At 34.9% G+C, this 27,961-nt stretch overlaps 1 protein-coding gene across 2 annotated transcripts; it reads right to left on the bottom strand.

Moving 5' to 3' along the window:
- Positions 1-196: 196 nt before the first annotated feature.
- slc7a1a (solute carrier family 7 member 1a) lies at positions 197-26,248 on the bottom strand. Of its 2 annotated transcripts, none has more exons than XM_051910699.1 (12): positions 26,066-26,248; positions 14,158-14,650; positions 13,756-13,914; positions 13,284-13,452; positions 11,824-11,957; positions 9,478-9,700; positions 6,867-7,006; positions 4,804-4,906; positions 4,498-4,703; positions 4,254-4,405; positions 2,787-2,895; positions 197-2,582 (listed from the first exon to the last, which is right to left on the bottom strand). In XM_051910699.1, exons 2-12 carry the CDS (start codon positions 14,525-14,527, stop codon positions 2,392-2,394), a joined length of 1,956 nt encoding a protein of 651 aa, XP_051766659.1. In that variant the 5' UTR covers positions 14,528-14,650; positions 26,066-26,248; the 3' UTR covers positions 197-2,391. The 2 variants fall into 2 exon arrangements, with proteins under 2 accessions (XP_051766659.1, XP_051766660.1); XM_051910700.1 differs by lacking the exon at positions 6,867-7,006 and adding an exon at positions 6,404-6,540.
- Between the last annotated feature and the right edge of the window lie 1,713 nt (positions 26,249-27,961).

Here is a 27,961-nt window from a genome sequence, read left to right as displayed (position 1 = left end):
CAATCAGACCACAGTTGCGTAACACACCGTCACTAAGCGGCTATTGTCATAGCAACAAAGAACGACAAACAACAAGGTGAACACAAATACATTTTGAAGCTAAATGAATGGATTTTAAAACTTAAAACTGATTAATTAAACAAAGTGTAATTGATTTAAAGTAACAAATATTGTATGACAATAAAAATAACAAACATAAATTCCAAAATGTATTTTATTTACAGCATCAAGTTTAAACAGTAGGTAGACAGACATTTACAGTACAGACATACGTAAAACCACTCCAGATGGGTAAAGTTATACTGAATGCGCCACATTTGAAATGGTCCAAAAATAAACACATAAAATGAGAAAAAACACCTTTAGAATGAAGCAGGTGATGTAACAACACATTTAATATTTCTAATAGCATGTAAATAAGCAATATTGGATAAATCTCAGATGATACTTTGCTGTTAGATATTACTACATGCCTCATTATAAATGTATTATTTATATTATTTAATAATGTTTATTTTTATCTAACCTTTCAAGCAGCTGACAAACCATGTGAAATGTTTTCACACAAACATGAACATAATCACATATTATGACAGGAAGACATTTTAGTCTACTAAAATCTATGTAAATAAAACGTGAACAAGGCCTCTGCACATGCGTTATTGCTTTCAGCATTATAAAGAGCAAGATTTGCTATTTACAAATCATATACTCCATGGAATATAAAGAAAGAAAGATGGATAGAATATTGATCAATTGATTGTAAAGCATCAAGTCTGCATGATGAAGGGACTGTCAGCATACCTCAATGTGCTGCTACTTCAGCATATTAACTAGAACTTATAAATATATGTTCTTTAATATAAATCCATAATATACATTCTAGACTAAATGATCCTGAGGTCAGATTGGTTGATGGAGGGTTGTTTGTAATCCAGCTAAAAACAGATGGCAATCATGCTCCTGAGAAAACAGTCTGGGAAACATGAAAAAAATATCTATATTTACTTATAAACAAAATGGTTTGTGATGACCATTATATATAACCATTATAATTTTTTAACATTTAACATTCCCAAGATTATACTTATCAACGTTCTTACCTCTATCCTACTAGCATCATATCCTAATGAAAGCATTAATTTATAACAGCTGGAACTCGAAGGGCATTGTCAGAATAATAATAAAAAAACAGCAATATTTGACTAATAAAAACTAACATTGACTAGTTTATTTTGGTGGAGACCCAATGTGGCATAAGTGATTAGACTACTGATTGTACTTGTGTTTGGAATAATTAAGATTTTTAATGTTTTTGAAAAAGTCTCTTATCCTAACCAAGGCTGCATTTATTTTATAATATATGTACTGTGTGTGTGTGTATATATATATATATATATATATATATATATATATATATATTCAAACAGAAAACGGTTGTTTTAAATTGTAATAATATTTCACAATATTACTGTTTATACAGTATTTAAATTGATTTGCTTGGTACATAAGACTTCTTTCAAAAACTTTTAAAAAATCTTAAGAAATTATTCCAACCCTCTTTACTCTAAGCTTTAATTGGTAAAGTATTTAGCTTGACAAAACACAATGTGATATATGTTCAAACACCTAAATGTAGATATTAACTTTTCTCCAAATATTCTAAAAAAAAATGCCTGCTTTAATGACATTAAGACACGAACGAAGAAGCAGACTCCATCTGCGTGGAAGACACAGTAGCCAGCACTGTGACAGATAAAAGCAACTAATGCTGGTTAACTGCCCAACCAGACCACCAGGTGGCAGTACTACCCGAAGGTCTAATCTGGGTGGACTAGTAAACACATACAAATTCTGGATTAGGGCAGTTTAAACCAGCCGGAAAAAGGATCCTTAATGGGACCTCAGACAGTACTACAAATTCAGCAGAAAAGCCAAGCGTGATTTGATTTCTTTCCTCTCATCCGTTGTGAGGCCATGTTCAGATACGTAAAACCCAACGACATCCAACATTCAGAAAGAGCAACTCTGATTTAGCTTCAATTGCAAGAGTAAGACAAAAGGCACAAGTTCAATTAGATCAATTAACAAAAGCAGCCGTCAACATCGAATACTGCAGCTCACATTTTTTTTTTCTCTAAAGCCACTCAATTAAAGGTCCTGTGCCTGTTTTGGTTTCTTCGAGATTTCTTAAGTAGGAAACAAAACCTTTGAGAGTTGTGAGAACACTCAAATACTTCCACCCATGTAGTGTGCACTTAACAGAGCCCTTAGACAAGGAAGTGACATCGTTAAATCGGTCAAAGAGCTCCATCTGATTAGATTCCAACAGCCTGTGCTCCTCTGTGCTTTAATGTAAAGTTTGAGTAAATAACGTAACACTGTTCCACATTAGTGATCTCTGTCCTCATCACCCTGTGATCCGTGGCCATTACAGAGGAAAGCCTCCTTCTCCGGGGTCACGCTGTCCCTGTTTAGACTGCAGACGGGTTTGTACACACTCAGTTCCTCGTCCATACTGGAATGGGCCAGTGCAGCTTCAGTACTGTGCCAGATTCCATAGCCAAAGTAGATTATGAGTCCTGGAGAGAACAAAGGGATAATGGAACAAATTATTGGCCACATACATGCCAAGTGCTTCCCTGGAGGTCATTCATAATCGTCAAATGACCGAAAGCCTATATTTGATCTTTACAAACAGCACAACTAGTGTTTACGAGTAGTCGGACCAGTTTTCAAAAGTTTCTGGACAAGCATACTGGCTCATGTACTGGCATGTACTGTACCTATAGACATCCAGATGGCGAATCGTACCCAGGTTCCCCTGTCCAGCTGCATCATCAGGTACACATTGACAAACATGCTAACCACCGGGAGGAATGGAAGTAAAGGAACCTGTTGGAAGATGTGAAAAATTATTATTGTCATTAAAAATGGTTGAAATGCCAGAATTACAGCTTATAAGAATGACTATGATAAAGAGTTAGACAAATCTTTTGAAAATATAGTCTAAAATAACACATGGTTTAGTGTTACTTTAGTATTAATGTTGTTTTCATATTAATTTTTAGTTTTAGTGATTTTGTTATGTGCTTTATACATACTGTATATATATATATATATATATATATATATAAAACATATTTAGCAAGTTTTAGCTTTAGTTAACAGTAACTGGATGGTTTCATGTGGTTTTAAAAAACATTTTTTTAATGAAATTTTAACCTTTTTGAACTTTTTGAGCATTATTTTTTCCAAGGTAATTTTTTTAAATATATATCATGAATTTTAAATTCATAAAATTCTTTATGTATTTGGGAAGTCGTACAACACATTAAATTATATGATATTTTAAGAGACTTGACTTTGACACAGTCATGACATTCTATGTTATCATTTCCTGTTTGTTTTTTGTTTTTTTTTTGTTTTTTTGCATGTTGACTGTACCACATTACTTTATTGGTCGCATTACATGACTTTGATTTGGTGGAAAAAAGTATTTAAATATTCATAATCTGTTAAGTTAAAATACTTTTTCAAAAAAAAAAAAAAACATTCAAAAAACAATATGTTCTTCATTGTAATATCAGGACAGATGTATCATTTTTGAAAAAATAAAAATACACACACACACACACACACATATATACTGTACATATATATATATATATATATATTAGTGCTGTCAATATATATTAGGGCTGTCAAAATTAACGCATTAAAGCATGCAATAAATTTTTTTCACTTTAATGCGCTAAAATATTTAACGCAATTAGCGCATCCGTTGCATTCCGTCATCCTTTAGGTAGCGTTAAATTATATGATCACTCTTATTCATGCAAATGCTTTTAAACCATTTAAGCGTGACAAGACACAAAAGAGAACTCAGTGCTGTACTGGCACGCTGTCTGTTAAATTTTAATATTAAACATTTAAAATAATCTTAATACCGAAATTAAAAATGTGCTCATCACAAAAGAGGTCTATTCAAGTAATTGCATGTATGAATTTCATTTTTTATATATTTTTGGATAAATTCATATACATCTGGACAAAAACAAAAATCAAGCATCTTGTCACTGACCCAACATAATAACAGAAAACATAGTATTTTTCTTTAATAATTAACTAACTATTAAATGAAACTAACTGTATAAATAGTAAATCAACCTCTAAAGAGCTGTTTTCATTGGGTGTGACCACATCCTGGTACTCTGTTAGATGTGTATTTGTATTACGCCTTGAGGTCTAACCTTAAAAGAGAGCTTGGTTTTACTCTCAGGTTGTCTCCAGATGATAAACGTGATAATGATGCACAGGCTGAACAGGACACTGAGAGTGACAATATTCCACACTGCAGTTCCACCCAGGACGGCCAACAGACTGAAGCTGAGGATCAGCAGACCTGGAACAGACACCATTTAGAAACCTCCAGAAAACAACTGAATAAAATCAAAAAGCGTTAATAAAACCAAGATCTGTCTTAATGCTTCATACCAAGCAGACTTGTGCAGACGTTAACGGTGAAACCTGACAGGTTGGAGGGTTCAGTGATGTCGGGGAAGAGCATCGTTCTGAAGCTGAATCGCTCTTCTATGCCGGGAAGAATCCCCATGCTAGGCGTACTTATGGTCTCACTCATTTCCATTTCTTCCTGTGTGTTTGCTATGTGATATGTTTGAGAAAACTGTTCGGGTTGGTACCTGTAGATCACAATTTTATTATACAGAAGTGTACTGTGAATAGCCTAATTGCAATTACACAAATATTTCAAATGCATTCATTTTACATGCATCTGCCAACCTGAGTACTAAAACACAGGCAGCGACCAGGGTGTAGGCCAAAAGAGTTCCTATAGACATCAGATCAACCAAGTCCTTCAGGTCAAACAGGAAAGCCATGATAGCTGCACAGGAAGGAAGAGGATCGGATATATGGTCATTTGCTTTGAGGATAGTTTGATATTTGATATTTACAATGAGCAGTTTAATAAGGTTTCAAAGCTACATGTTCTGTGTAGAGAACATGTATGATTTGTTTAGGTCAACATGACTTCTATACTTATTTAAATGTAAAAGATTTTACATATATAAAATATTAATTATATATATATATATATATATATATATATATTATATAGAATTGTTATAATTGTTATAATTGTATAATATATATATATATATATATATATAACAATTACATAAACATTATTCCCAAGAAATACTCCTAAAAATGTATTTGTATCTTGTTTGTCAGCATAAAGTAATTTAATAAATAAATAAATTAAAAATATTCTTCAAAAGAGTCAATGTTCATGGATTATCAACTGTTACAAAACATTTCTCAACTTGTTTAAAAGGCCATTTGTAATATTAAATAAATACCTGTATAAACATGTAAAATGAAAGAAAACGGTACTTTCCACAAATAGGGTATAAAATTATGTAATTTTTTTTTTTAACCCTAGAATCAATAAAGGGGGTTTTATAAATATTTTATCAATACAAATATATTACATATTTCATTACTTCCTAAAAAAAAAAAAGTTTCTGACCCTCAATGTCATTTTCATATTTCCTTGTCATAGAATAGAAAAAATTATATATATCACTACCCCAACACTGCATAAAGAGGGTCAAAATGACCCATATTTATTTCCTATGGAAATGTTACTTATAGTACATTTTGATGTTTTTGACAATAATAATAAGGATGATGATGTATGAAATATTCTGTCTGTCTGCAAAGAGCATTTTCACATTATTTGTGAGAAATGTGGAGAGTGAAATCTTAATGTTTTTTCGTTAATGCGTTCTAAAAGTAATAAAAGTCAAAAATCCAGGCAACTATCAAATATTCTATAACAATATACAATATAAAATTAATTTAAATTAAAATAAAATTTAATATAAACAAATTCTAATATTTAGTCAAATTATATGTAGATTGGCCTTCCTTTCAGAAGGCTAAGTGCCTCTTTAGAAAATAATAATGCTAATATTAAAAAAAAAAAAAGAAAGAAAAAAAAAAGAAATGTCAATAGTACCCTATTCATGGAAAGGCTAAAAGCATCAGCAATTAAACTCTTTAAATGTATGAAACAGAAACAAAACTACAGTAAAACCGACGTCATGGTATCACCTTATGTTTACACAATAAAACAAATAATTCAAAGCAAAGTCTGTCTTACAAGCTTTTATTCCAGGAAACTACTGGAATCATTTTTAAAAGGAAAAAAAAAATGTAATAATACAAATTACATGTAACTGCTCCGTGTTTGTCTTATAAACAGTGAGTTTCCAACCTCCTCCCTATAGATATGTACAGGCTGATGTTTCTAACAGCAACAAAAGCAGCCCACTGAAGCTGAACCCTGCATTCCCACAATGCCCTCTGCTCTTACCAGCAATGACCCCGGAGGCCAGAGTGGACACGACGGGCGTCTTCTTCTCGCTCACCCGTGCCAGAAACGAGAAGAGCAGACCGTCCCTGGCCATGGCAAAGATTATACGTGGGAGGGGGAACAAGGACCCCAAGAGACTGATCATGGGATGATCAAAAAAAAGGAAGAGAGCAGAAAAGAAAATAGAAATAAACACATAAGCCAACTGGGCAGCTGCCAGAGATTGTGTCAAAGGCAGAAAGGGGATAAATCCAGTTTATTTATGAAAAAAAAAAAAAAAAAAACTGTTAAATGAATCCCATTGTAGCTTTTGGGGGCAGGCTGCATCACTCGGCCCATGCCAACTACGTTCAGTGTGGCGAAAATGTTGTTTTTCCATGCAGCATGCTCCAGTGGACGGATGCATGATACTGCAAACGTAACGCGACGTCAGTAGATTAGTAGCATTAAAATTCGTTCTCACCTGCGAGAAAGCCTGACGTTATAGTGGCAGCTAAGGGAGTTTTTGTTCTCTCGCTGATCCCATCCATGTATTTGAAGAGCAGGCCATCGTCAGCCATGGCCCAGAGGACACGGGGCATGGGAAACATGGCGCCAAGCAGGCTGCCGCAAGAGATGGAGAAAACAAACCATGCCATGCAAAAGAGAGACACAGACATAGTGCATTCATACACTGCTGTGGTGTTATTATAAGATAGATACATGCCACAAATAGGCCACCCCCACCAATCAGAGGAGAGATTAGACCACCCACATAAAAATAAAATATTTGCAAGAGCATAAGCATCAATCTCCTGGCATTCAAGAGTGAATTTTTAATTATTCAAATTCAAATGATGATTTTAATGGTAAAGCGTGTAATTTCTGAAGCACTAGTGGTGAACAAGTAGCATTGCAAAAATAATGATTGTTTCTATATGCGTCTACCATCCCTTCCGCCTTAGATGACCACTTAAACAAACAGGGTAATGTTTTGTAAGCGCCACATAGCCACAGCGTTTGCTCTTCGGGGAAATCAGCCTACAAATACACACTTCTAATTTGATTGGCTGGTGTTTCACAACTTCTGGGATTCAAGTGCACAGGTTTTTACCAGTCCGCTCAGTGTTAAAGGGATAGTTAACCAAAAAAAGGAAAATTATGTCATTAATTACTCACCCTTATGTCTTTCCAAACCTGTAAGACTTTCCTTGATCTTCAGAACACAAATGAAGATCTTTTTGATGAAATCTGAGATCTTTCTGTCCCTCCATAGACAGCTACACAACTGTCACTTTGACGTTTCAAAAAGTTCATAAAGAGATCGCAAAACTAATCCATATGAATTGAGCGGTTTAGTCCAAATTTTCTGAAGAGGCACGATCACTTTATATGATGAATAGATTGAATTTAGGCTTTTATTCACAAATAAACCTTTATCAACTCACACATAAGTTGTGGATAAACAGAAGCTCATGTTTGCTTGATGTGTGAGAACCAATGAGGTTCTCTCGTGTGTTACGCAGCATGTTTGTGCTTCAGGAAGAGGTTTGTTCTCGCGCATCAAGCATGTTCGGTTGAGCTTCTGTTTATGTTTGCTGATCAAAGTTTATGTGTGAATAAAAGCCTAAATTAATTCTGTTCATCATATAAAGCCAGAGCCTCTTCAGAAAATTTGGACTAAACCCCTCAATTCATATGGATTAGTTTTACGATCTCTTTATGAACTTTTTGAAGCGTCAAAGTGGTAGTTGCATGGCTGTCTATGGAGGGACAAAAAGCTCTCAGATTTCATCAAAAAGATCTTCATTTGTGTTCCGAAGATGAACAAAAGTTTTACGGGATATCAATGTTTTTATCGTTTATCAACTGGAAAAAATTCTGAAAGTGATTCCAACTATATTGTTCCTCTGTGTCATTGTCATTAAAGCTGTGGTGTGGACTATATCTATATAATGATGACAACTATTGATTCAGTTTTGTATTCTCCTCAACTAAAATATTACTTTTGTCAACTAAAATGAAATGCTTAATTAATGAATATGACATGAGGAAATATTGACTATGACAAGCATTAGCAGCATTTAGTAGCAAATAAACCAGATAACAATAAGCAGAACTATGCATTTTGCTTTGTTTCAATTACGTCTGTGAAAGTTTTTTGTTTATTATAGTATCATCTACATCAGATAAATCTGCAGGTATAACCTTAATCATACACATTGGTCAAACAATATGTTCCTGTCTAAATGGGCAGTCCTTAGCAAGAATAAGCTGCAAAGTGGACCAGACTTCATCACGATAGTCAAAAGTAGGTAGGAATTTTTGAACATGTAACATTACACACTTCATTTTTGAATGGATTCCAAAATAGTATTTTAATATTGAAAATAATGCAATAACTGGAAACCAAAGAGAAAAATGCCAATAATTCTACTTTAACACTGTAGCTACTGAGGTTTTTTATTAGTGACTCAGACGTTAGGTGAGTTGTTAGAAGGATGAGAGGTTTAGGACTTAGATCATGCAGAAGTCATTTTCCCTTTATAAATTACACACAATTCATGCTTCATAGTACAAACATTTCTGAGCAACAACATCTGGTGTGTATGCATGTAGGTCATAACTATAAGACTAATTACTGCCTGGCTTTTACGGACAGAAAAAATGTGGCATGAAGCCTTATTCCCACTCATGGCCTGGACTGAGTGTTACATAACTGAGAAACAGGATTCATAACTCAGCACACCAAATTTCCTTTCGTATTTTTAGCAAGGGGCTCATATGAGCTGCCTCAGATAAATATACTCACAGTCACACACCATCACTGCACCCTCTCAACCTCCCTTAGGTTGTCAGAGTTCACTTAGTAAAATTTAATGATTGAACTGGTTAACTTCCTAAAAGTTGTGCTATCAAAATGACTGAGGTCTTTTAAACAGCAACCAGGCTTGAGGGTAATTACATCCATTCATTTCAAAGAACATGGGTAATTATTCATTTCAGGTACATTTTTAGTGCTCTACTATGCAGGGGCTGGTTTACTCTAAACTGGGCCATAGTGTTATAAAACGACTTGTAAAATCAGTGCTTACCTAGTGGACAGGGCGCAGAGGGAGCCTACCGCCACGGCGTATGTGGCTCCTTCCCAGCCGACGTACTTAAAGGCCACAGGAAGAGGGCTGTTTTTATCCAGCATGTAGTATGGCATCATCATGGTGAGGGCGGCCGATACACCAAAGTATGCCACAAAGCAGATAAGGAGGGAGGAGACAATCCCGATGGGAATGGCTCTCTGGGGGTTCTTCACTTCCTCACCTGTGAAATGGAACAGGATATTTATAGAAACAGTTTTGAGTTATGGAAAATAGTACGTTGCAGGCTGAACTCAAACCTGCATCATCCATATAAGCACCAAGGCCCAACATGTCAGTAGCTAATTGCTGCATCACAGTGCCAAAAACATTGTCAGACCAAAGGAGGCCATAAACAAACCTATGCCCAGACTATCAAATGACAAGTGTTCTTAGACAGTTTTTTTTTCCCAAGAGAACATTCATGTAACAAGACACCGGTTTATTTTCAGCTCTTTACATTATTGATATGTGGGGATTTAATTTTGTCCCATCCTATCTCATGACATGACTGATCATTATTGTGTGAAATTGAAAACGGATAGTTAGTTGGTTGTCTTTTAATTAGTGGCTCTACAAATACTATGGAAGTTTCCAAGTAAGAGTAAAAAGATAATAAAATAAAATGGGTAATTGTGAGACAATTAAACTTATTTTATTTCCCTTAAAATTGTAAGTCACATCAGACTTATTAGATATTAAGCTTCAATTACAAAAATATATATAATGTTGCAATTACAAGAAATAAAGTTGTCATTATGAGGAATACCTTTATACATCACATATATATCACAATAACCTTTAATTATTAGTTGTTGTTTTTTTTCTCTCTCTCTCTCTCTCTCTCTGAAACAGGTTTTGACTTCCATAGTATTTTTTTTTCCCATACTACGGAAGTCAATGGGGCCCATTAACTGTTTGGTTACTGACATTCTTTAAAATATATTTTAGAAAAAAGAAATTCATACAGGTTTGGAACAACCTGAAGGTGAGTAAATGATGACGGATCTCGCCCCCCCATTGACTGCCATAGTATTTTTTTTCCCTACTATGGTAGTCAATGTGGGGCGAGATCTGCTTGGTTACAAACATTCTTCCACATATCTTCCTTTGTGTACAGCAGAACACGAAATTTATACAGGTGTGAAACAACTTGAGGGTGACTAAATGATGACAGAATTTTCATTTTTGGGTGAACTATCCCTTTAATGACAAAAGTACTACTATGTACATATACTAGTTTTGGGTCAGTGAGATTTCTTTTTAAGACATAAATACTTTTATTCAGCGAGGATGCATTAAGCTGATCGATGTGACAGTAAAGGCATTTCTAATGTTACGAAAGATTTCTATTTCAAATAAATGCTGTTCTTTTCAACTTTCTATTAACTGTTTTTAACATTGATAATAAGAAATGCTTCTTGAGCAGAAAATCAGCATATTAGAATGATTTCTTAAGGATCATGTCACACTGAAGAATACATTTTAAAATAAAAAAAATTGAAATCTATTTTTTTTTCAAATATATTAAAATAGAAAACAGTTGTTTTAAATTTTACTGTATCTTTGATCAAATAAATGAGAATAAGAAACTTTTCGAAATCTTACCAACCCCAAATTTTTGAACATTAGTGCACATTAGGTTTACATTCATTCAGCAACATTTAACTGTGCCATTAAAAAGCCTCGTAGCTAAAAAATGACTCAGTGAGTAGTGTGAGCATATTCCCTTTTGGTGAAAGTTCCTGTGGTTTGACCTTGTGCAGGGCACTACATAAAACAGAGGATTAGTGTGTTCATGCCAGCAGTGGCAGAGAAAGCACAGGAACATGGGTAAATTAACATGTAGATGGAGGGGTTACTGAATGTGAACCACATCTACAGGGAGGGAGACAAGTCCAGACAAACCCTGAAACACTCTAGCCAATCGAATGCAAGGGAATGTGGGGGAGTGAGCCGCCATAAAAGAGGGGGGTCAGAGGCAAACCATACGCAGAAATCCACTGAGAATATCCATGCAAGATGATTATAAACATAAAGGAAACTCTAAATAACCTTGACCAAAGCAACATGGATGCAAGCCAAATATGTAGGTAACATAATAGCCTTACTGTTGTACCAATGCAGCACTTATTAAAAGCTTTTATACGGTATGTAGAAAACAAGGTTCTTGCACAATTTAACCTTACTTGTGGACTTGCATTATATATTTGACCTTTTCAAGTGAATATTAGGAGAAAACGGGTGCCTTCTAAAGATTAGACACGAGATTTGAGAGCACTAGAGTTCAGAGTGATCTTTAGGTACCTGTGGTGGCAATGCAGTCGAACCCAACAAAGGCGTAGAAGCAGGTAGCCGCCCCTGATAAGACCCCTGTGAAGCCAAAAGGCATGAACCCACCTTCACCCAAAATCTCTTTTGAAGGCAGGGGCTGTGTGGCACTGGTCAGAGAAAGTAATGTAGACAATTTTAACATGACATTTGAATTTGAAAGGGATAAACAATTTAAAGTGGAAGTGTGTAATTTCTATGACTCTGCAACAATAAAAAATGTGTGAAACATATGCTACCGTTCAAAACTTTGGGGTCGGTAAGATTTTTTTAAAATGTTTTTGAAAGAAGTCTCTTATGTTTACTAAGGTTGCATTTATTTGATCAAAAATACAGTAAAAACAGTAATATCGTGAAATATTATTACAGTAACTGTTTTCTATTTAAATATATTTTTTAATGTAATTTATTTATGTAATGCAAAGCTGAATTTTAAGCAGCCATTACTCCAGTCTTCAGTGTTACATGATCCTTCAGAAACCACGTTTCCATCCAATTATTTTTATGCAAATTTTGGGATATCGCATAAAAAAAAACACTGGATGGAAATGCCAAGATGTGCATAAATCCAAAAAATGCGCATAAGAAACTTATCTGAAAGGTTGTCATGGTCATTCTGAAATGACTGAGCAAAATCTGTCGTCAAAGTGGTTTGGTAAAATTACCTCCCAGAACTGTCTTGCGCAACTGCGTTCCCAAACAGCAGGCATCCGTCTCTGAAAGTAAACCTGACCATGTTTATTGCGTTTTGTCTGCTTGCTCTGAAGCTCCACAGTGGCTACTGCAGCAACTTCCATTTTCCTTAGTGATATTTGGCACCAGTTTATCAGGAAGTTTTATTTTCTTCTGTTCACTGGAAGGAAACAGTGCTTCATTCGCATATGTTTTGTGCCATATTCCAATTTCGTGCATAAGTTAAATTCACAATTTTGGATGGAAACATCAAAAACAGTAGAGCTGCTTAACATCAAAAACTATAAATATAGAAAGACGGTTCACTCCTATTAGTTATGAATGGGCAACACGCAATATGGTGGAATACGTCCCGCCTTCTAAGTAAAAGAGCCAATCGTTGATTGATAAAGTCGTTGCATCACTGCAGCTGCCATTAGAATGTGTCCTTGCTGAATTAAAGTATTAAATTCTTTAAAAGTAAAATCGCACAGACCCCAAACTTTTGAATGGTAGTGTACATCTACAGAGGTCAAGCATTTTTATTGTTATCTCATTTTCTTGAGATAATGCTGATATAACTTTTGGTATTTGACAAGATTACAAAGCACAAAATAATAAAAAACAGAGCTTCCCAATGTTTGGAAGTCTTTTCTTTTTTTAATTCTGTTTGGTATCACAAAAATAGCATACTCAAAAAAAAAAAAAAACATATTCCAAGAACGTTTTCCAAAAGTAATAAACACAACAAAAACACGACTCACTTAAGGGTGAAATTAGTTACGCTGAGAATCTCATCAGGGTCCAGTTGCCAGTTCTTCAGCGTACCTTTGACCAGGCCGGATACAACCATGAACAGCAGCACCAGAACGTTGATGCAGGTGAACACTTTATTGACCATGGCTGACTCCTTTACCCCAAAGGCCAGCAGGCCTACAGCAAACAAAACGTAGTTCAAAACACTACGGAGCAAAGTCAACACAAAGGGACGCTAAATATATACACTGAAAAAGCTTTCATTTTCAGAATGAATAAGTGTGTTTCACAATCACTGTTTTAAAATTAATATTTCATGTTTTAAAATGTATTTCGCATATTTTGCAGTAGAAGACACACAACATGAAAATTACATACCATTTTATATATATATTATAGCATTGTATGGCCCTCTGGAATACACAATTCTATCAGTCAGTCATTGCTCCCTATGTAATTGGTGGTCTAGTCATGTTTTACCTGTGAGAGTGAGGATGATTAATACGGAAAACATATCTGGATACTCCGCCAAAATGCCTGGAGCGTTCATGGACATGTACTGTCGACAAAAATGCTCAATATGTTTTCCAATCAGCTCATCAAACGTGGCACTCCAAGCTCGGGCAACACTTGAGGTTCCTAAAAAGGTTTTACAAATTAAGTAACATAAGACATAAAGAAAAAAAAACATAAGGAAATATAAAAACCTTCACTATACCTCAGTTTACAGACACACATAAATCAATTTGTGCCATCTTAGTTTTAGTTTAGAGGTTTCACAGAAATAATAACTACATTAACTAAAAAAGAAAACACATATAGTAGGCCTATAGGAAAATATATGTAGTTGTTTATTATTTACAAGTGATATTGTCATCTCACCTATAACATATGAAAGTATAAGGTTCCAGCCAGTTATAAAGGCCCATAGTTCTCCTACAGTCACGTAGCTGTACAGGTACGCTGAGCCTGTTTTCGGCACTCTCGCCCCAAACTCGGCATAACAGAGGCCCGCGAGCACTGAGGCCAGGGCCGCGATGAGGAATGACAGCACGATGGCCGGTCCGGCGTTTTCCCTTGCCACAGCACCGGCGAGGACATACACCCCAGCTCCCAAAGTGCTTCCCACACCAAGAGCCACCAGGTCAAAGGTGTTCAAGCATCGGGAGAGACGCGATTCCTCTGAGTTGCAATTGACAACCTTCACCCTCAGCAGCTGCTTCCCGAAACGCAGAAGCTTTTTCAAAACCATTGCTGATTCGATATGATGCCAGGCTCTTTGTGTGCTTCGTTTTACCACCGTTTCACTCTCTTAATGTTTAGAATGTTGTTGTTGTTGTTGTTGTTCAGACTGTTGTTAAGAAGTGTTGTTTATCTGTGGGAAGAAAACACAAAGTAATGAATTTGAGATGATGTCATGATTAGGGATGCAAAATATATCAGTATTTGCTGCCATAAATGTCACATTTTAAGGATATTGGTATCATTCATTTTAAAATAAATCAATAAATTATAGTCAAATAATGATTATTTGTGGTTGGGCAAAAGAAAACAAACCCAAGCAAAGCAAAACAAAATCATTACATGTTAAAAAATTTAAATATTGTTCTTGTTCACCAAACAAATGAAAGAGAGCAGCATGAACATTCTTCAAAATATCTTATTTTCATTGCAAAAAGTAAATTATGACTTCAGTACATCACTGAAGTATTAAACCTAACAAAAATGACTGGGTAATGTTACAATATGAAAGTACTGTAATAATATCCAATCATTTTGTCTGATAAGGTTTATATATTTTGTCCAAGAAAGATTTAAAGATTGTTTAAAATTCCCCACAAAATTCATTTCCAGAGATAAACAAAATGCAAAATGCTACAGCAATTATATGGTGCTGAATTGTTACACCTTCCCAGTTTGACCAAAGTAACTAGGCATTTTCCAGATATTTTCCACCAGAGATAAGTGTTTAAGCACTGCAAACATTATGTCCTTTTCCTAAGCTCCAGGACACAAACCAGCACATCTGTGGGGAGGATAGCAGCTGTCAAGATTTTTAATGGCCTAAAAACGTGCCGAGCACTGACACATATCCACTTAAACTTGTAGCCAAACGCTAAAAAAAAACCCTGCATGTTTTTGATAATACTGCAAGAGAACTCTATGCTGTTTTCTGAACCGCAACCAAACCTCTCTTGAATGAAAAGCACACTGGCCAAGTCCAAGATTCAAAAAGTACTGTACTGTGCGTACAAATGGGCGGCAGCTCTCCAGTCAATAAGTTCATACAGCTGCACTGTCTCCAGCTTAAGTACTGAACACTTTTCCCAAGTGTTGAGTAACATGGAGTGAAATCCATAAAATGTGACTGGTGGCAGAGCTGGAGAGGCCCACAGGGGGATAATCTATCATATTCATACAAACTGACATGTGTTACGTAACCGAGAGCGGAACTTAATGGTAAAAATACATGCAATTGCAAAAGAACAACTGGGATCTGTGTTCACAAGCTCTGTGAGAACAGCCTGTTCTGAGAAGTTAATTAGATGCAAATGAATCTCTTTATGTGAAGCTACCATTATTCCCCTTACGAAAAAGAAGTGTACTTCAAGTTCATTGTATGAAGTATACTTAAGTAATGTTCAAGTATATTTTAAAGTATACTTTATAAGTATACTAGTATAAATGTACTAGTAGTAACCTTGTAAGTGTACCGTTTCAGTATTGCTTGAGACTAAATTGGCTCAATTTAGTATATAAAAACTATACGTTTAAGTGTACTATAAGTATTACAGTAGTAAACTTTAAGTGCACAACTAGTTCACAACTACGTTTCTCATTTGTACTGCATCTGTACTACAAGTGAATTTATAGGCTAAGTATACAAGTAGATTACTATTTTAATACTAGTAGTAGGCTAGCATTTTTTAGTATATGAAAGTACAGTTTCAGCCTCAGACGTCAAGTACACGGACCGTTGGCTGAACGTCTGATGCATATGGCACACTTATCTGGAAACACTTCAGGAGTTTTGAAGTCGTCATCTGGTTGGTTGAATTCTACAGGATGTCCAGGAGATACTCGTGTCGCGTTCTTTAATGGTCCGCATGGAAACAAATGGTGTGACGCCAAACCAGCTCGTGGAAGAAAGCCGTCGTGTTTACAACTGTGATGTACGAGCGCTTACCAGGATTAACTAAACGCCGGATTTTCAAAAGTATGTGAAGTTCGCGGCTCCATTGTTGCAGTAAAGTTACACAATGTTCTTGAATGAATAATTTATTAGATGCACGCTGGTCTGTTATTGACATGGATTTTACATTGTCATGCCCTAAACATAACGCGAAACAAAACGAACTGTGATTGGTTGCATTACATGTCAGTCAAACGGCCTCTGGGAGTTCCTTGGCCAATGAAAGCTGCGATAGAGTCCAGACCCTCTGCCGTCAGTCTGAAGGTCTGGCTACATAAGACTATATACTAGTTTACTAGTTTAGTAGTTTTAGTACTGAAAGTATACTTGTAAATTTTCTTTAGGTGAACATGACCACAGTATATATTATTTTTGCACTTTAAGTATAGTTTTTTGGCTTTCAGTATGAATATGTTAGCCTTAATGTTATGAATGAGCTGGTGTGTTCCAAAACAATGACAAAATTCGCATTTAGGAGATATAAGAATACAAAACTTACAGTCTCTCACTTCTGCTAAAATGGATCACGGATTTTCATGACATCACATCGCAGTTCAGCTTCTCATCAAATCTTCTGTCCAATCAAATGCTCTCTAGAATCTGAAGTCCCTCCCCCTCCTACACTGTCAACAGACACTGAAGCTGCGGCTGAAATCGGCCATTTGTTCACACAAATTTTTAGTTTGGGGAATGGCACACAGTGCACTATATAGAGATTAGGGAACAATTCAGACAGTGTAAATATGCTTTCCATTGACGCGAATGAAGTCCGTTTTCGCGTTAGTATCACGTGAACCGTCTGCTCTGGCCCAGAGACATGAGAACACAGAGCGGATCATATCCGCGAGTCGGCTCAGACCATGAAAGGTATCGGACCCATTTAAATTCTGCACAGAATGCTATATTGATAAGTGTTATAGAGGAGATTAGGAGGATAAACGGTTAGATATTAAAAGGAAACAGAGGTTTTACTGAGTTTAACGGCTCTGGCTGTTTGATATATCGCCCTGTCTTCCTGTTTCAGTTGAAATTACGTCAACACATTGAATAATGCTGCGCGTTCCAAGACACTTCAGCGGGCCTTTAACTGTACTTTAACGCTTTCCATTTTAAAAACATTTTATTCTAGCTTCATGCATCCTTTTTTATCAACACTTGAATGTGGTTAAGTTTCATTAAAATAAAGGAACATTTTAATCAAAAAGCTGAAAAAATTGCATTTTTGTCAAAGACTATGTCCGGATGGGATTCAGAATGATGATCAAAACACAGATGGAGTAAATCGAGTCCATCAACACCATAGATATACATATATAAATGATATATATCTTTTATCCCTTGTTTCAGCTTCTTCTTCTCTTGTGTTTTGATTCGGAGATTCTGTACTCTTTCAGAAGATGCGTAATAGCGCCCCCTATTGTATAACAGTGAAAACACTGATAGCCGGAAACTTAGAGGGTTAGTTCACCCAAAAATGAAAATAATGTCATTTATTACTCACCCTCATGCCGTTCCAGACCCGTAAGACCTTCGTTAATCTTTTTGGGTGAACTAACCCTTTAAGTCAGTGACAGGGAAAGAGTAAAGTAGATTTGAAATAAATTCCTATGTACACTACAAGTGGACTAGCCTACACAAAAATTCAGATACTGAGAATTAGGAACATATCCGTTTTCTTTATCAATCAATATTTTCAAACAATGTGAGTTTATAAGACTATTATAAGAAGTTTATAAGAAGTTTATAAGCAATTAATAGGCTACTCAATCAAAAGATGAAACAACTACAAGCCAAGTATGTAGAATACTTAATTATACTTTAAGTATATCTCGATCAAAGGACTGAGTAGTATAGGCCAAATATACTTAGTCAAGTATACATAGGCTAAGTGTAGTTTAAGTATATAAAGTATATTTCTGAGAAGTATATAAAAAGTGGACTGAAAGTGTACTTTCTTATTTTTTAGTTTAAAAAAAGTATACTAATAACACACTTGAAAAACTACTACAGATGTGAAGCAGTAAATTTGGTCTTTTTCTCACATAATAAAGGAAAAATATCTTTCAGGAGTAACTAACTAAAAGTTGTCACATTACTACATTTTTCAAAAGCATGAGAGTAGCTCAGCTGCTTTAAAAATAGTGCAGCTTTTTTAGCCACTTTTTTATGTATATCGTTACGGCACAATAAAGCACTGAGATATGTTATGATATGTTGCAATAATCCAATAAAGAATAACAACTCTTCACTTATGCCTAGCATTGGAAAGCACACTTCAAGAACTGCTCTGCTTAAGGTCAATGGTTTTAATCTAGTCGTAGCTGGTTTAAGCTGGTCAACCAGTTGCTCCCTCAGTCTGACCCAAATATCCCTAAACCAGTGAAACAGACCTGTCTGACCAAGCTAGGAGCTAAAACTAGAAATCCAGTTTAGGTTGGTTTAAGCTATTTTTTTAGCAGGGTAACTGAGACACAGGGTAATTAACACAGCTTGTAATTTAATGTAGTTAATGCAGATTTAGTTAAAAACACATAGCATAGCTAAACATTTTTTCTTTAAATAGTGATTGTAGTTTAACTAACATGAGAGACTTTGGTTTGAATGTATGTTCCTTAACAATGAGTATGAGTCTATAAATTAAGCTACTGTGAATCATGACCCAGTTGTATTTCTTTGGCGCTCCCATCTAAACAGCAAAGGGGACATAAGGAGTCACTTCCTGTCACACTTGCCACACTTAAATGGAAAGTTCCAAAGATGTGGAGGTGGCGACCTTTTCTTTCTCTCCCGGAGTGCTTCAGGGGCTATCGAATGTCTTGAATGTCAGAAGCATGGATCACACAACATGGAAGCAGGTTAGCAGAGTCACTCGAGCGGTACTGCACCTTTAACTGTTGTCATTTAAATCACGCAAGCATGGCATGAGGGCCTGACTGGAACAAACCTGTTGCTGAAACTGCAAACACAAGCTTTAGCCATGTTTCCCACATCTAAACACAGAGAGTTCATTAAAATGAGATTATCAGTGTGACCAAGTAAAGACAACCAGAGTTCTTCACAAAGGTATTATGAAAGGTTTAAAGCTGTGCACAAGACTGGATCAGTAAAAATTGTGTCTGTTTGTTTTCTTTCAACAAATGCACAATTATGAACAGGCTTTAGCCTGTTTATGACACTGTGTGAACATGAAGTAAATTTATATATTTTTTATATATGAGATATATATGAAACAATAATATATAAATACCGTTTAAATTAAGTTATATATTTTAAGCTTCATTATTAGCTTAATAATGAAAATGTATATAATCTGGAAAAGATCAGGTGTGGTCAATGTAAGGTCTACAAAGCTTTCAGTCTTTTCACCTTTTGAGAAAGTGGAACAACATTTTGCACTCTCATCTAATAACTTTTGACAAAAAACATTTCCTATCTTTGGTTTTGTCGTGAGGTGAATCAAAGTAATCCAAGCACGATCTGTTCCTGAGGGTCTTCTGTCCAGTTGGACCTCATTCAGATATCCCAGCATTCACTGAGTGAGCTAGTCTAAACTGCTCTACTGGTGTGACATCAGACCTGTTGAAAGATCTGTCTCTAATATGGCATGCTGTAGGAATGCAGAAAGACCACAAATGCTATGAAGGCATTTTGGAAGAGATTTATAAGCAATGGTTAAATGGGATTGCAATACATGGCAATTTCAAGATGAAGACCAACACCACAATTGTAAACAATTTATGTTATGGATACTTCATTATTATAATGAACCTGAGGTGTTTTACTCACAAATATCTCATAATATCTCAATTTTTTTTTTTTGAGAGCACATGGAAAGCTCTGCTTAAATCTATTAGATTTAAGAAAGACCCTACTAATCTCACAATGTCTCCTCAAGAGTTTCAGAATCGATTTCAGTGTAGGGGTTTGCCAAGACCCTAAAGTCTGCAGTCAAAAGACATGCTGTGTTTGATCCAAGAACATTTTGAGATGCTCAGAACAGTTGACAGAATTTCCACTGGATACCGAATTGAGTTTTCTTTCGCGTTTTATCATGCTTAAACAGACAAATATATACAAATTTAATCCCTCGATGTTAATCAAACAACAAAAGAAAAAGAGAAAATCACTTACTGCTCTTGACCAAATATCTTTCGTAGCTTTAATAGGAATCAATATTTCATTCATACAATGAAGACTACGCAGTGTTATTTTACATTTGATTACTTTATGTAGTTTTTTCTGTACCTAAATACTATTGTTAGACCAACCTGAAAATCAAAGCACTGTTTATTTCATTTGTCTCTTTAAATTATATTTATTTGTGCTAACGCTTGTAATTTATTTTTTTAATTCTTATTTTATTGCTGACTGTTTACTTGTGTTTAATAATTGAACTTTATATTACTTAGCTTAGTAGTTTGTGTTGTGGTATCAAAATTGGAATCAAGAATTGTGAAATTTTACTGGTATCAAAAAATTTAAGTTCGATCAACAACCTTATTTAATTTAGAATACAATGCTGACAAGGGTCAAAAGCTACAGAGCCCCACATGTGAGGGAAAAAATAAATTATATCATGGCCACAAATTAAGAATTCATTCCCACAACTTACTAAATTGTTAACTGTTTAATGTAGTTAAATCATGGCCAAAATGACGGAACGAAATAAAGATTTAATAAGATTTCTGTTTGTTTGTTTTTTTCATGTCATATGCAGGCTCTTGTAAAAAATAATGAAAACAATCCTTTTTTTTGTGGCAAGGCCAGTGAAAACTGTAGAAAAAATCCTTAGCATTGAACCTTGGTATTCCAAATGCTGATTTCATAGCCTTACACACTTACTGTATGTAAACACGTCTCATTTTTTTCTATTTTTAATTCTCCCAGGCATTTTCAGGAGAATCATCTGAGACAAAATTCATATTTAAATAAAACACAACCAAGATGTCCATTAGCATTAGCATTTGAGTAATAATTGACTTCTTGAACGGCATCATACATGACAGTTACGTACTGTGTATTTGCAGCACTCTGTCTACAGGAAACAGTATGGAAAAATCACATCTAAATAAATCCCTATACCTTCATCTGAGATCAGGGTTGTGTAAGGTTAATAGTGCCATCATTTGACATTCCGGCTCAGACTAGTGAGGTGACCATAGACACACACATGCAGTTTATCTGGCTAAATTAAGCAGGTGGGTAGAGCAGGGGTGTGGTGCCTGGGAACCAATCAGTGGGCAACTTTCTGTTATGGTGTTAAACGTGCAGTCAGGCAGTCTGAAGTTTTAGCCTTGTGATGTTTGTGCCTTTTTATGTCACTTTTAATGACAACATTTCTTCAATAAAATCCCATCAGCATGTGAACTAGACGTACTGATCCTACGCTAACATCAATACGGGCTAGAGTACTCACAAACGTTTAGTGTATCATAACAACCACAACACAAGTCCCTTCTAGAAACAGCAAGGTTTCAGATAGGAAACAGGGTCAAGGGCACAGTGTATACCCAGAATGAAAATGAACATGTTTTGTTGACGTGTTTTTGTGAACGTCCAATCACATGAGCATGTTTAGAGTGGGCACAATGTACCTGGCACCGTCCGACTACAATTAGCCCAGAAACTTGTGACTGTTATTTTACTTTGGAATGTATGTGACAAACATTCCTCAGTTTTGGTCTTTGGCAGGAATGTCTAAACTCATTTAGGACGTTCTTGCAGCCAGCCAACGGGGTGAAAAAAAACTCCCTCTTTCTGACCTCTCTACTTCAACAAAATCGTCAACAAGAAAATGAAAACAAGTTTGGTTATGAATAAAATCCTCTAGCATGTCAAGGTAGCCTATCACAAGACTCAAATAACTCAATATTATAAGAAAACATGCTTTATCAGCTTTTTCTTCATGACTAGGTGGTACATCTTAAAGTCTTAAGCCCCTCTTGTTTATAATTGCAACATGAAGAAGTTTCACTCAACGGCTTACAACAATCAAATCAGTGTCTCTTCCTGCAGATGAAGACCCATGACAGTTTCAAAAGGACGACCGACATGAGGCAGGAGGGTAGCCAAGGTAGACAGAGTCTCAGCTGTCTGTTTTGGGAGCAAAGCCAGTTCTCCACCTGTGACACTGTCACTAACCCTCCCATGAACACGAAGGACTTTCTATGCAGACTGAGCCCAGTTAACTACACTGTAAAAAAAAAAAAATCGCCGTAAAATTTACGGTAAAAAAACGGCAGCTGTGGTTGCCAGAACTTAACCGTAAAAAATACGGTAGCAACATTTTAGGTTTTACGGGACAGCACTTGGTTTACTGTCTATTTTACAGTTCAGAACCATATAATTTAAAGGTTTATATTGTAATAAAACTTTTTTTTTTATTTTATTGTAATATTTTACCGTAGAATTACATTAAATGTACCGTTAGATCAATTAAAGTTTAAAGACAGTTTAAAAGTTTAAATTCTGTTAAAGACAGAATTTTTGGCTGAACTATCCCTTTAATGCAAGAAAGAAAAATAAATAAGATATTTGATTTGATTTTTGCACAAAAAAAAATGCATATAAATTATCTGTAGTGTAAATAAATAAATGTATAAATTAAACTTTTGCCCGAATAATTATTGCATAACTGTGTGTATACAGTGCACATTACTGGTCTAGACTTTGGGTTAATTTTTATAACAATTAGTCTACATAATAATTTTTTTTCTCATAATTTGTGTTATCCTGCCATGTTTATTTTTAGTCTCACACCATGATCTGGGGGGAAAAAACTGACTGTATTAACAATGACTAAATTTAACACTGACAAAATCAAAATTGTTATATATATATATATATATATATATATATAGCCAAGTTAATCAAAATGTAATATTAAATACCTATATACAAATTAAGTTATATTAAATTAAATATTATATTTAATTTATATTTAATATAATTATATTAAATATTTAAGCCAGGCTGCTTTTGTGATTAAGAATTTGTTCTAAGTAGCTTGTCTGGTAAAATAAAAGTTAAATGAAAATGTATTATAACGTAATTTTCAAAGAAACTAATGCATATTTTACTGATGAGTGATGACTGATTATGGTACTAAATTTGACTGTCTGGGGCCTCAAAATGAGAGGCCCACTATTGCACACACCCCAAAACAAGCTACCGCCGACGTAAAACTGATATAGTTGAACAGTGCTTGAATGTGTGCCAACATCTGTTGGTACAAGTTTAATTAAGAAATAAGGAATGTTGCCTCTTCCTGGTCCCTCCTTAGCATTAATAGCCCCATCTTATTGCAGTTTTTGTAATGTTTTATAGAAAATGCATTAATTTACTGTATGTAACCTCAATGTTATTTGTTGTGCTTGTGGCTTCAGATCTTGCATCTGCGACTTATTTTCTCAGAGATTATAAAATTAGACAAATTTAGATATTGCAGCAAAAGTGGAATTATAATCTGTCTGTGACCCTTTACCAGTCTAAACCCAATATTGACATACTTTTTGACAAAGGTTAGTATTTAACCATTTTCTAATGTATTTTAATGTTTTAAATGGATCTAGCTATGCACATTTGATGATAGACACCCTAATTGGCTGATGGCGAGCTAATCACATTTATTTTTAATTACATGCCTTGGACTGAACCTACAACCTTTATGACAGCAGCCCAGGTTCTAAACCACTAGGCCACCACTTAGGCTTGTTTTTAGCATGTTATACGTGAGATGTCAGGTAACACGTTATGTGTTGGGGGCATAGATAGATGCATGTGACCCAATTTCGAGAAATGTACAAATCAATCCGTTTACATAACACAGAAAACCTGCAGGATGAGCCACGAGGTCACGAGTCACAAGATGTAAATAAGCAAAACACTTCTACTTCCAACTAGATAGATAGCTCATGGTTTCTGATTACTTTGGGTTTGAGAGGACAAATAAACGTAGAATTTTAGGTCTTATGGCGGTCTTCATATTGCACAATAAAAAGCCTTTCAAGGGATGATGTAATAATATTGTACGGGCCAACAAGCATCTAGTTTGGGATTCATTAACAGACACACACCCACACACATAAATATTTCACTATTGTATCTCCATCTATATATATCAAAAAGCAAATAAATAACATACCACAAACGGTCAAAGATCATCAGAGCTGTTCTTTGTGCTCTTTACTGTGATCTATGTAATATGGAAACATTCAACAGGTTTATCCAAAAACTACAAAACATTTGACAATGAATAATGTCTCTAAATTACAAGCAGCCTGTGAGGATTTACTGAAACAACCTGGAGCATTAAAAGAGCTCTTTGTTGGAGAAACCATCTGGTCTGAGGAAGAAACATTTCACATACAGTGACTCAGCTGTAGTAAATAAAGACCCCCTACTGGCCCCATTCAACAGAAAACTTCTCCTAGTGGTAGAGCACTTGCATTGTTTACATATAAATACAGTTCATGGTAAGTGTTAGTCAGTGTTGATGCTACGATGTTTTCCATGATAGCAATGAAAAACATTGCTTATTAACATTTATAATTTAATAAATGATTTAATCATTTAGAATTATATATTTGCAGCACTGGAAAAAGTGTATGACCCTCAGACTTTTAATCTTTACCAATTTAAGAAAATCTGCTAAATTAATCTAATATAAATCATATAATGACAGTATCATTCTGCCAGTAATATCTTTAGACTAGCTACTGCAACTTTTATGGCATGAGGCGACACGCCGCTCTTTTAGATCAGTTTACTCTTACTAGAAGAAGAGACTCCGGTATCACTTATAAATAGAAAAGATTTACCTACAGAGTATATACCAGCATTTTATTATTTAAAATATCTAGCCTTATGTGATGTATAACCAAATTTATTTTAAAATGTATTTAATTATTTTATTACATTCTATTTTTATTATGTTTATTAATAATATAATTAATAATTCTAATTTTGTTTTAATTTATTTTTTTATTTCATTATTTTATTTGATGTAATAGTCTATGCGTATACTGCATTACAAAACCTTTTCTCTGCTTTTTTTTTTCTTGGCAAATGATAAAGTACAGCTGACTGTCTGTTACTTCTTATGATTTAAATAATTAGCAGACGAACTGTGCAACGACAAAATAATAATGGTGAAAATAATAAAATACCATTAAAAGCGTAAAACGCCATTCATACTAAACGCGCTCGACGCAAGGCAAATAAACCAGAACGCTCCCACTAAAATCAACGAATGTGCATGCGAGTATCTCATACTAAACAGGTTTAGGAGCGACAGCTTTCATAAACCCACAAACATTTTTACTGTCCGCAGCTATCCACTCTTTTCCCCTGCAGGACAGACCACATTAAAAGTCGGGAGACCCCGTACGCCCCGTCCCACGTTTCCCTGCCTTGCGTGATAACGGCTGCATGTGAAGTAGCTATTTAAACCACCATGTGCTGCCGCGGATTCATTTTTTACTATAATAACTATAGTAAGAGCGTAATGATGAAATACATTTGCAAAACTGGTGGAAGTTTTAGAAAATCGCCTATAGGAAGGAAACTGTGTTAGCTGAAACAGATGTTGGGTCTTACCGTGCAGCAGCTGGTCTCAGAGCAGTTAAGGCTGGATCCACTGATACTTGTGTTGCAGGAAAACTTCCTTCAGATTGTGTCCTCCAGCTGAGGCTTCTGTGGTTAACTTATGTGGGCTGAGTCTCCTGACAGGTGGTGTGAGTGTGTGTGTGTGTGTGGGGTCATCATTTGTAATGTGTAAGGTACGTGGGATCGGGTTTCACTGCGGTTTTGTAAATGCTCCTCCCGACTTTTACTATTCGCTGAAGAGAAACTGCCATTCAGAGTCAAATTTATGGTGTCTTCAAGGGAATAGCTACAAATAAAGCATTGAATAAATTATTAAAAGTATTAAAGCAGAATCATAATTAAAACATCTGCAAAGTAATACAGATAAAGTATTAAAGCATAAGAAATAGAACCAGTCTAATTCTAGTTGGGAAATAATCATTTTGAACTATTTGCAAATATTAATATTTGCATTAATTCGCACTTTTATTTGTATGCCTAATATATGTCGGAAACGTTTCTTGTCTCGTCACACTCGGGAATTAAACGAATCACGTAAATGCGTATTTTCAATTCAAAACGGCCATATTTGAGAAAAAAAGTCGATTAGTTTGCATCACTGGATGTTACAGTCCTTCCATTCACTGCTGCCAATGAATCTAATGACATTGTGTGAACAGTAAAGCCATACTTTGATTGGCCACCTCAGTCATTTTGACATTGACGAGTGCTGTTAGACCGCTGAGGCAGACCAGAATATAAATGTAACTTTTAAACCTTTTTGTGATCCTAATAAAGAGCGCTGCGTAATGTAGTGCAGTAGTGCAAGAATTTCAAAAAGGCCTATGGTTACGGCCCTGATACAATGAAACCTTAATCCAAAAGTTTTTCTGTTTATTCTTCAGTCAAGATCCAATATCTAAATATACTAAAAAATAAATACCAGATACAAGCAAAATTTAGTTGGACGAATTCCGTTTAAATGACATTGGCAGAATTCCTCAACATTTTCCTAATAGGTGACGCTGTTATAAAATTGAATGTGGACGCTGAAGTAGTTTGAACGGAAAAAAAAATAAAATGATGATGATCTAAACCAAATTAGTTGAAGATCTGATAAACGGAGGAAGTGGTTGGAAAAAGTATATTTTCAATTTCATCAAAAAGAGGAATCTCGGAAAAATCTAAATAGGTAGGCTAATGCATGTATGGAAGGCCATTTCCAACACACAAAAAATAATCATGCTTAGATCAGAATTATGAGATAAAAGTAAAAATGATGGCATACTAAATCAAAATTATGAGATAAGACAATTATGAGATTATTATGATGTCAATGTTATATTATGATTATGATATATTATATGTCAAAATGTCATAAAAATTCTGGTAACACTAATAAGGTTTCATTAGTCAAATTTAGTTAACATGAATAAAGAATGAACAATACTTCTGCATAATTTATTATAACATTATCTTGTTAAATTCAACATTTACTAATACATTATTAAATCAAAAGTTGTTTTTTTCTAACATTAGTTAACTCACTGAACATGAACAAATGAACAGCTGGATTTTTATTAACATTAACAAAGATTAATACTGTAACAAATGTATTGCTCAATGTTAGTGCATGTTGTTTCATTAGTTAATGAATTAACTATTATTGTGAAGTGTTACAATTTTAAATTATGAGAAATCATTGTCAATTGTCACTTATTTCATAATTATGGCTTAGCATGTCATAATTTTGACTTTTTATCTCAAAATTATGACAAGTTTTGGTTACATTTACTGCAGTTCAGCCAATTTTCACAGGCGAAATCCAGTCATTTCAATGGAAATCCAACAATCTGGAATTTTGCATGAGGACAAAAGATTTCCCCACATCGCACTGACCAACAGAAA

Source organism: Ctenopharyngodon idella, chromosome 10 (genome assembly GCF_019924925.1).
Source record: "Ctenopharyngodon idella isolate HZGC_01 chromosome 10, HZGC01, whole genome shotgun sequence".
NCBI classification, from domain to species: Eukaryota; Metazoa; Chordata; class Actinopteri; order Cypriniformes; family Xenocyprididae; genus Ctenopharyngodon; species Ctenopharyngodon idella.
Note: the sequence above shows the minus strand (reverse complement) of the source record. Positions and strands in the feature narration are given on the sequence as shown.